The sequence below is a fragment of the Montipora capricornis genome, chromosome 2 (genome assembly GCF_036669925.1).
Source record: "Montipora capricornis isolate CH-2021 chromosome 2, ASM3666992v2, whole genome shotgun sequence".
In the NCBI taxonomy this organism is placed as follows: domain Eukaryota; kingdom Metazoa; phylum Cnidaria; class Anthozoa; order Scleractinia; family Acroporidae; genus Montipora; species Montipora capricornis.
Window position 1 is genome coordinate 14,378,856 of NC_090884.1, and position 10,000 is coordinate 14,388,855.

The 10,000-nt window shown below is 40.0% G+C and overlaps 1 protein-coding gene across 1 annotated transcript in view; it reads left to right on the top strand.

Moving 5' to 3' along the window:
• LOC138038928 (tubulin polyglutamylase ttll6-like) overlaps positions 1–10,000 on the top strand; it is a 21,350-nt gene that overhangs the window by 10,580 nt on the left and 770 nt on the right. The window contains exons 9-16 of the mRNA XM_068885021.1: positions 214–366; positions 1,487–1,668; positions 1,937–2,014; positions 2,307–2,414; positions 3,901–4,078; positions 5,569–5,769; positions 7,490–8,295; positions 9,300–9,351. Of these exons, the coding sequence (XP_068741122.1) occupies positions 214–366; positions 1,487–1,668; positions 1,937–2,014; positions 2,307–2,414; positions 3,901–4,078; positions 5,569–5,769; positions 7,490–8,295; positions 9,300–9,351 (1,758 nt within the window). The remainder of the gene's footprint in view (positions 1–213; positions 367–1,486; positions 1,669–1,936; positions 2,015–2,306; positions 2,415–3,900; positions 4,079–5,568; positions 5,770–7,489; positions 8,296–9,299; positions 9,352–10,000) is intronic.

Genomic DNA, 10,000 nt, shown 5'->3' on the forward strand with positions numbered 1-10,000 from the left:
ATTTCATATCCCCATTTCAATATTATGATTCATTTCAGTGTATATCACTCCGTTCGTTGATAACAAAGAGTGTTGTTCTAAATGCATATTCTTTCATTTAGTGATTTCAGTACCCAAAATTCCTTCTACAGTGCATGTGTTTTTTACGATTTAAATTCTCTGCTACTTTTTTAACTTTTTGGATAAGTGGATGTAATTTGTTTTCTTTCCTAGGATGCTATCATCAAAACCCTGATTACTGCTCATCCCATCCTGAAACACAACTACAGAACCTGTTTTCCCAATCATAACAAAGGAAGTGCCTGTTTTGAAATCCTAGGCTTTGATATTCTCCTGGATAAGAAGTTGAAAGCATGGGTTTTGGAGGTATAATTTTGGAAATAATAATAATTTATGTAGTTTATGTATTGAATTGTTTTCAATTAAGTGCCATAACACATGCAGACAAGCAATTGTGGGATCAAGTGACTTCAAAGTACACGTAAATAGAAATTTACCGACTCCAAGTGCAGGAAAACATTAATTTTAGCAAGTCACACTTGGTTCTGAATTTGTTTTTGATTTTTGATTGTTTATATATACTAATGTCTGTTTTTTTTTGATCAGTTATGTGATTCTAAATCCTCCAATTTCATATTACCACTATTATCAGAGCAATGAAGCTATACTACTCGAAAATAATATAATGCCTCTTCTGACCAACTCTACATGTACATGTGTACGTCCCCTTTTCTCTAACAAATATTAGAAAATTCTGTGCAACGGTTATTGGTCGGTACTTTTGGAACGATCTACCTCTTTTTATCCATTCTGATGCTTCAATAAAGGTTTTCAAGAATGCTCTCTTCAAACAGTACCTTGCACAATATTAAATTGAAATATCTGGATTGTTCTTGATACACATACTTAAAGATACATTGTATTAATTTTATAAATGTTACAAGTCCTCTTTTCCTTTTCATAGTCCTAGGTCTTAGGTTATGCATGCAAGTGTTATTTAGATACCTATCTACTTAATGTTGTATACTTGATGTATCTTTGTTTCCTATTTGTCTTTTTTTGTTTTTGTTTACTCCATTGTTTCCATGTTTCAAAAGTTTGATGATTTTTTTAATCATTAGGGCATGTTGTTAGTTCTGCTATTTTTTGCCCTTTCCCCTCTCATTTTTATCAATTCTTTGTATAACCTACATTGACATAATGAAAATAAACATCCTATTCTTGATTGGCTGTAAGTTTGGCATGCTTTTTAGACCTTTTTAGCTGACGCGAGGATTCAGTAGCTTAATTTTGTTGTCTGAGTGCTGTTCCGTTTCTGGAAATTTCCAGTTCAAAGATCACTGACAATTTAGATTGTCAGTTGAAGTAATTTAATTGATGTACAGTTTTGGCTTGCGCATGTTTTTGTTGTTACAAATGTACTTTATATCACATACCACTGTATTTGAGGATACACGAAGCTGTATGTTTATCACTTTCTTGTTAGGTCAACCACTCTCCAAGTTTTACAACTGACTCTCGTCTTGACAAGGAAATCAAGGATGGGCTAATGCTTGATGCTCTTAACCTCTTAAACTTTGGTGCTTGCGATCGCCGCAAGATTCTTGAAGAAGACAAAAAGAGAGTACGGGATAGACTTTTACAAAAACAAAGACCTAGGGAAAGCAGGTAATATTTTTCGAGATGTCCACGTCAGTAGTATTGTACTACTTCAATTTTTTTTCGAGAGAGTGTTGTCACTAAGACATGGTTTGATGCTACTCTGGTTTGAAGAATTGTGCATGTAACTAATACCAAGTTACGATTTAACATCCAACGTTTCAACGCTCTTACAAGTGTGTCTATCAGGGGTGATCTTCGGTGGAAGCAATAGTCCTTTCATATATTCCTTGGTATGAATCAGTGAGTAATCTGTGGTTGTCACTTTATGTTCAAGGAGGGAAGATGGCGACAATCAGCTTCATTATACTGAATGGCTGAAAAAGTATGAAGACTCTCATCTGGGGAAATACAGGTGATGACGTGATGCAATTGTTGGTGGGCATTTGTCAAAATGTATTATTTTCTTAGCATTTTTGTGGGGTTTATGTCACGGTTGCTCTTAGTTTGCTGTTTAGAGATGTCCAGGATTGCAATATTTAACAATTATTCATGTAAACTAACTAGCCGCTAGCATTTTCTGGGTGTTGTATTTGTTTATTCCAGCTTTCAGGTATTCTCAGGTGTCAAAAACATTGTTAACAGTTAATTTCCTTACCGTAGACTGCCGGGATTTAAAGTATATTCATATCTAATTCTCATTGTAGGCGTATCTATCCAGAAGGAAATGAAGAAAAGTACGCTGTTTTCTTTGAGAACAGCTGTTCCTTGTTCCAAGAGACTGCAGCTTCTAAGGCACGGATTGAATGCGCAAGGTTAATGAAGATGTTTTTGATTTTACGAGTTTGATATTAAATATTAAAGTTGTTTGTCAGCAGTGTCGGGAGCCGAAGTCGAAGTCGTAAGAGTGAGTCCTTTCGGGGGGGGGGGGGGGGGAGGACGATAAACAGTATAGTCCGGGTGCAGAGATGGCGCAGTGTTGAGAGCACTCGCTTCCCACCATTGTGGCCTGGGTTCCATTCCCAGAATCAGCATCATATGTGGGTTGAGTTTGTTAGTTCTCTACTCTGCTCTGAGAGGTTTTTCTCCAGGTACTCTGGTTTTCCCCTCTTCTCAAAAACCAACATTTGATTTGATTTGCGTTAGTATCAGTGATTTCAGTTTGCATTGTCTCCAATTAGTGCTCCAGCGCTAGAAGGCTAGACACGTGAATAAAGTTCCTCTCTCTCTCTCTCTCCGTGCCACAACTCTTATCCCCGTGTAATGTCCAAGAGCACACGTACTGTTCATAAAGAGTAGGTCACCAAGTTTGCGTTGTGGTCTAAGATAACCGTTAGCGACCCTACGTGAAAACCCAAGTATCAGCAGTTTTGATTCTCATTTACCTTCCTACACGGCCTCCGCTCTGATTTCCAGGAAGACTAATAAGCATCAAACGTTTTGTCCGGGAAAAGACACCTTGTGTCTCACCCAGCGATTACATTCGACAGCACTTGTTATTCTCGGCAAGCCACGTGTGGTTAGTTTTTTTGGTGTAAGTCAGGCGCATAGCGTGGTCATTTTTTCAAGTACGCACAAGTACATATGATCTAGAAACCTAAGTAAACTAAGCGAAAAATTCTGCGTTCTTTATTTCCTGTTCGAAAAAGTTGTGTGAATACAAGCAAAGAACAAAGCGTCTTGCCCTTATTTTGAGCAACCTTGGCGCAAACAAAACATTGTTTTGGTTGCGCTAGCTTGACTGGAATTGCCAACAACGTTCTCAGAACGCCGCTCCTTTGTCAAGAACGTTCTTGGAACGTCGCTCCTTTGTAACTTCGCCTTTTTGTTGCACGCTGACCAAACAACACTGCATTGCTTAGTGTAAAAAAAAGTACCATGCAAAACTAGTTAAGAACATGGTATAGCTTTTGTTTTAGTTTTTAGAATTTAATCAAAGTGGTGTTTTCATAAGAAAATCTTGGTTGCGTACAAGTAAAAGTTAAAAATAGAAGCAATTGCTTAAAATTTCAAAATTTTCTGGTAACTTCAAGTACGCACGTGCATATTTGCGTATAGGACGCTACGCGCCTGTTTAAAGTATATCCCTGTTGTGAGGAGCCTTGGACGTAATGTTATCATGACTGATGTTAACGTGATGATCACGTGATGATCTCCTCCAAGTAAGGAATTCTTAATAGCTATAATTGATAGCTTTTAGACAGCGATTTTCAAACATTTGCTTTTCTTCGCAGTAAAATTTGTATTCATTTTGGTGGGAATATATTTTTTACTGTTTCTGGTGCATTTTCCTCCTTTTAGAGTTCAACGTGAACAGATCATAGCTAAGCAACAAGAGGAGGAAACTGCAAGGCTCAAAAACTGTGGCAGAGTACCAAAGGGATCCAAGGATGGTCTCAGACCAGAGAGCCCTCATAGCCGCAGGTCCAGGAGACCGCCTGTTAGAAAGACGATTCAAGCTGGTAAAAACAAATTCGAGGTATGCTGTGCTTCGGTGCAATTGTCAGTACTGAAATAAGCTTGTTCGTGACTTAAAGACTTTTTGCGGACTCCCTTTTACTTTAAAGGTTTCTCAAACATCGCGTGCTTGGACCTCCGTATTTATATGATTTTCTGTGGAGGACGGATATGGTCGGTGTCAAATGGAAAATCGTCACCATCATCATGAGATGTTAAACAGAAAAGGTTGCTTCAAATATATCAGCAACCTTTTTAAGTGAGATGCGAAGCTGTAAGAGGTTGCACTTACATGAATACACTTCATTCCAAAATGGCCGTCATTTTAGTATTCCTATTAGCCCTTGGTGCCTCGTTCTTACGCTGTAAATTTATACGATTATTTAACCTTGACCGATGCAACAAGGGCTAATTTGCAAGGAAACAAAAGAATACGAAAATCATAGCCATTTTGGAATAAAGTGTATACCACAGTTTAGTTTCTTTTAAAAACAGCAAAAAATAACCGCGAACTTGGCGCATGGGCTAGTGACACCTTGTCCGTAAGAGAGATGGCTGAGACGTTTTTTAGGTGCCTGAGACAAATTAGTTAGTATAAGTAAAGAACCTCTATTTATACCTGATTACATTTAATATGTCGATTTAAAGAAACAACAAATAAAGAAAATCAATCAAAACAGCATTAATTTGCATCTGTGCCTCTTTGCACATTTTTTATTTCGATACATTTCTTTGTCGTTCTCTACTAAACATCAGAGTGAACAGTTCAAAATCAGCGGTTTTGGAGACCGTCAACGCTAACCAGCGGACAGGGCGTTTTACTTCCCACATACACCGTTAAAGCGAAAATCAGTGCATAATTAGCAACTATTCACCGAAGTGGAGGTGGCTAGTGGTGGATATTTACCGAGCTGGGAAGTGGCGGGGTAAATATCCACCACCAGCCACCGACACTGAGGTGAATAGTTGTTTTAGTATATACTAAAACAGTGAGATAGTGTAGCACAAAAAGATGATTTTAATTAACTCATTTATTCCTGCAAAGATTACAACATTTTCGGGCACAAATTACGCGCGAATTGCTCGGTGGTGAATAGCAAAGGATATCCGGAGTTTGAGTAGCCAATCAGTGTGTGCGTTCAACGACGCTATCCACTGTTTTTATTTTAGTATATCCCAAGAAAAGATATCAAATGGTCTGAACTCACTAACCACTCGGCCAGTCTTCTGTTTTTCGCTGATTCAAAGGGCCAAGTTTATAGTTTGTACAGTGTAGCTCTTCCCATCTTAACATGTAATTGTGAAGGGCTGCATAAAATTACAAGAAGCGCATGCGCCATTTGGTATATTTCTTATTTGAAACTAGTACTTTTCCTGCCATAGTCTCTTGCCCTGTGTTCACATGCGAATTTTGCTCTCTTGCGAGAAGAGGGGAACTTCACGTTAGCACACAGGTTATGGAAAATATTAAAAACTCCAAGATGAAGAGGACTATTGAATTACTTCTTTTAGGGCAAAAGAGCTGGCCAGGAACAATGTGACACAACAAAGCCAATACCAATCTCTGAAGAAGAGGAACTTGAGCGAATAACCGGTCTCCTTCAGCGGGACAATCTCATACGGGGACTGGGTGTTGTTGAGTTTGTGTACAAATTGCTACACTGTACGCCTGGAACTGGGGGACCACAGAAAAACTGTTCCTTACACCACTCGGTGAGTCCTTAAATCCAGCCCATACACCGCATACATTGCTTGCTCTCTGTAGGACCGTTTTAATTTCAAATTTCATAGCCAATGCTTTGAGAACGTAGCCTTTTTTGGGCCGTAATGTGTATCTTAGCCTGCGTGCTGACGGTTTATGAATTAAACACTCATATTACCGTCTGGTGCTATGAGCCAAGGAACTGGTATTCATGCATGAACACCGTCGCCGAGCGCGCAGGCTACATGGATGTGTATCTATCAAACAGATATACCCAGAAATTCAAGTTATTAGATGCAGGTGGATTTCAATAAACGTCACGAAGTGTCCCCTTGCTCTTTTCCCCAGCTTGACATCACTCGCCTCTTGGAATACTTAACAATTAGACCCGTAGCCTGCAAGGGCGCTGAATGGGTTATTGACCCGTGGCCCTTGAGGGCGAAGAGTCTAATTGTTTTAGTATCACCCAACTAGTGGACTAATGCAAATCCTGCATTTTGATTGGCTACACTATTAGAAGACTATAATTAATAGTCCTCGAGTAGCGAACAGCGTGACACTTTTTTTCGTTTTATTTCCCAAATAAATATTTCTTTAACTTGCATTTGCTAACTTTATTATAGCCTTTCTGTACGACTAGTTGGATGATACTAAAACAATTAGACCCTTCGCCCTCAAGGGCCACGGGCCAATAGTCCATTCGGCGCCCCTGCGGGCTACGGGTCAAATTGTTAATGAACGTCACAAAGTGTCCCCCAAATGCTGCTCCTTGAGTAAAGATAACCTGCTGCATTTACCCTGACTTGAAAAAAAAAACGTTAAACTTTACTGTAACCTTCTTGTTAGAACAGGTTAGAAATGCTCAGACAAGGAGCCCATTAGTAGGAGCTTGCCTCTCCCATACAAGCCCTATGAGTCAACCTTTGCGCATATTTTTAGGTTGTCACGAGTTCTTCGGCTCTGCACGCACTGTTTAGAATGGCCAATCAGAATAAAGTTCTTGTCAAACGAATACAAAAATAGCACAAACAATGTATGCAAATTGTGCAAATTGATGTAAATGCGGGATCCCGCTGAAGGGTTAGTTTTAAGAATAGAAAGATATGCACAGAGCTTGAATCAAGAATATAGTGCATAAGGATGCTCCTATTCATGGGTTCCTTCTTAGACTTAATAATAAGCTACACCCATCACCTGCTTAGACTTAATAATCGCGCATGGTGGCGGCGATTTAATAATAATAATAAAAGTCCTGAAATGATAAACTAATTGCGTGCCCACAAACAAAGCGACAGAAGTTGTGCGAGCGTGCGTTTCAAACCAGTCTCATGGTTCACCTTTCCTCAGGCTCCAAACTTTATATGGGCCCTTCTAGTAATGACCTTAAAAGATCAACCATTTTGCTGTGATTAAAGTGATGGGTGTAGCTTGCTATTCCTCAGCCTTGAATGATTTTGCCTCGATCAAAACGAGAGCTTTGTGGAATGTTCTTATGGTATATTTGTTGTGCAACTAAGTTCGTTCTCAGTCATCGTGGAATAGACAAATATAGTTCACTCCATGAAAAGAGTGCTTTAGCTTGCAAATTTAGGAAGTACTGTGCCTCTTAAATATGTTTCAAGTGACCTTATACTCCTGCAATTTAGTACTCTTCTTTGGTCTACTTTGACTTAATGAACGTTTTAGTAATTACAGACAGTAAATAACAGTATTTCGTTATCTGTTACTCAGCATGACCAGAACAATGCTAAAGATTCTGCATTGAGAAACGGCCCTGTGGTTGGCCGGGAACTTGGAAGTAGTTTGGTAAATCCTTCCATATATGGCTCGATGGGAATACTGTCAGGAACCACTGGCAACAACACAGGCGCTGCTCATTTGTCTCGGTTCCAGACCTATCAACCTACAGCTCTGTCAGCGGTAATTAACATGAACTCGCATCAAGCGGCCCCAGCGATGACACGAAACGATCGTCGAGCCTTAGCGTCAGTGGGGATAATACCCACGGCTCCTACGGGCCCACCTAAACACCGCTATGGCTCAAGGAAAGTTGCGGCAAACACAAGAAACATAAGCAACGCAGAATATGACTGGAGAACGGGGTCATACATGGGAATCGATACCGGTAATTTAGCCAATGGAGTGATTGATCCTAGAATGGACAATCAATCTAATGTGATCCTTAGGCGTCGGACGTTCAGCGCTTCAGGGTTGAGAACAAGTGCCGATCCAGTCCAAGGAAATGGTGCCCGTGGATCGCGCATGGTGGCGGCGAATCTCGTGGGAGGATCTCAGACTAATCTCTCGAGTCCTGGTGGAATGACACCAAGTGCGCAAGCTCAGCAGTACCTGTGTTCAATGTACACGTTCCCAAACGTTCTCAAGGTGGCTCCACAGCCTCAAAATGGAATGAACTTATCTGTTATATCGGGCCCAGCGCCCGTGAGTTACAGACCGAATCCAACCGATTCTAACACAGAACCACAGCAGACCAACTCCACTCACAGGATCGGTGCTTCACCGTCAGGCCTATTGAGGTAAGACTAAGCTAAGTCAAGCCTCCAAATGTTCGTGAGCTTAGGTAAAGAGATAAAAGTAGGAATATGGGCCCTAAGTGGACGCTGTGGCTTGCGCTAGCGCAGTGGTGAGAACGATGACCCCAGCGTGAGATGACTTGACAGTTGGACACTTTTGATAAAGTTCATTATCATTATCCTCAGAGATGCAAGCATGAGCATAAGTTACAAGTTACTACAAAAAGTCCGTGGAGACTTCATCGTGAGTATCTTTCGTTAGGGCAAAAGATACTTATTAGCAAACAAATTTATGCATCTTCCTGTGATGTTTGTGTTTAATGAGAATCAGGCTTTAGGAGACTCGAACCAGTTTCAACAAGCTGTACCATTTGGAAGGACTGAATCTACCCAACTGCGTCATGTAACGGCAAAGTTATGGTACCATACGAAACACCAATAATTGCTTAACAACACACACTCAATGATGTGATGTGTTGGACACCATGGCAACAAAGGAGCCACCTAAAAATCCCCTATTATTTGTCTTTAAACGCTCTTAAAGAGCGAAGCCGGTTACCCCGATTTTTGTTTACATGTTCAGATCAAAGTCTCCGTCAAGTTACAAGCCACCTTAACAACTGGAAAATTTTAAGGTGGCTCTGAATCTGTTCAAGAATTTTTTTTAATTTTTGCAGATTTTTATCTAATCCTGCAAATTGCCTTTCCAGAAATAAAAATTTGGGGTCACCGAGATCCTTTTTAGGAAAAAAAACGTTAAGAGACAAATGAAGGCGTCTTCAGATGGCTCTTTTGTTGTCATGGTGACCTATTACGTCACATCAACGTGTGTATCTTGTTAAAAAAATTATCGCCTTTTCATGTGGTACCTTAACATTGCCGTTTTGTTTAACAGTGTTGTGGAGTTCATCCTGCTAATAAGACATCACCTCCAAATTGTTGAAACTGGTATGAGCCACCTTAAACGGCATACTCTTTGTATAAAAAGGAAACCTCTCTTTTCGCAGATCAACGAAGGCTCAAAGAGCCCGCGGAGCTACAAACACCTTGCGTTTGAAAGTAAGTACAAATGGTTTTGAAGCCTAAATAATTTTAAATATTTGCAGTGTTCTTACCAGGATTTTGTGTTAGGGAGTCCCCACGACAAGGGTGGAAAAAATCCTTCGTGATTTTTCTGTCTATTTCATCAAGGCACATTCAAATTGGAGCTCTTGCAATGGTGGGCCTTCGACAATATTGTAAATGCATTTGATTTGTTTGCCTCGAGACAGATCTTACAGGTCATGATCTTTTTGTTGGCATCATAGGCAAGCCATGTGTATTTCGACTGCCATTCACTCTGAAAAACACGGTCTTGCTTCGGTAAAAAAGCTTTTTGATCTTTGCTTGCTACGTTGTCTTTTTCATCGTCCTCTTAACCAGCGTTTTGATGATCTTCTACACTTTCTTAAATCCTTGATACTTAAGGGCGAAAGAATCCAATTTTCTCTGTGCCTCGACGAATAACATGAGCTCAACAATAACAATAACAATGGCTGTAACAATAATACCTGTTTGTTTAGTCTATATGCCCATATTTTTTTTATCGGGAACAGAACGAATAGCTTGGAATTGGAAGAAAATAAGCGAGCGCAATGGAGCCTGATTTTTCCCTGGGTTTCCACTTTACTCCTTGGGAGTCTGGTTCGAGACATCTGCTTATCGCGCT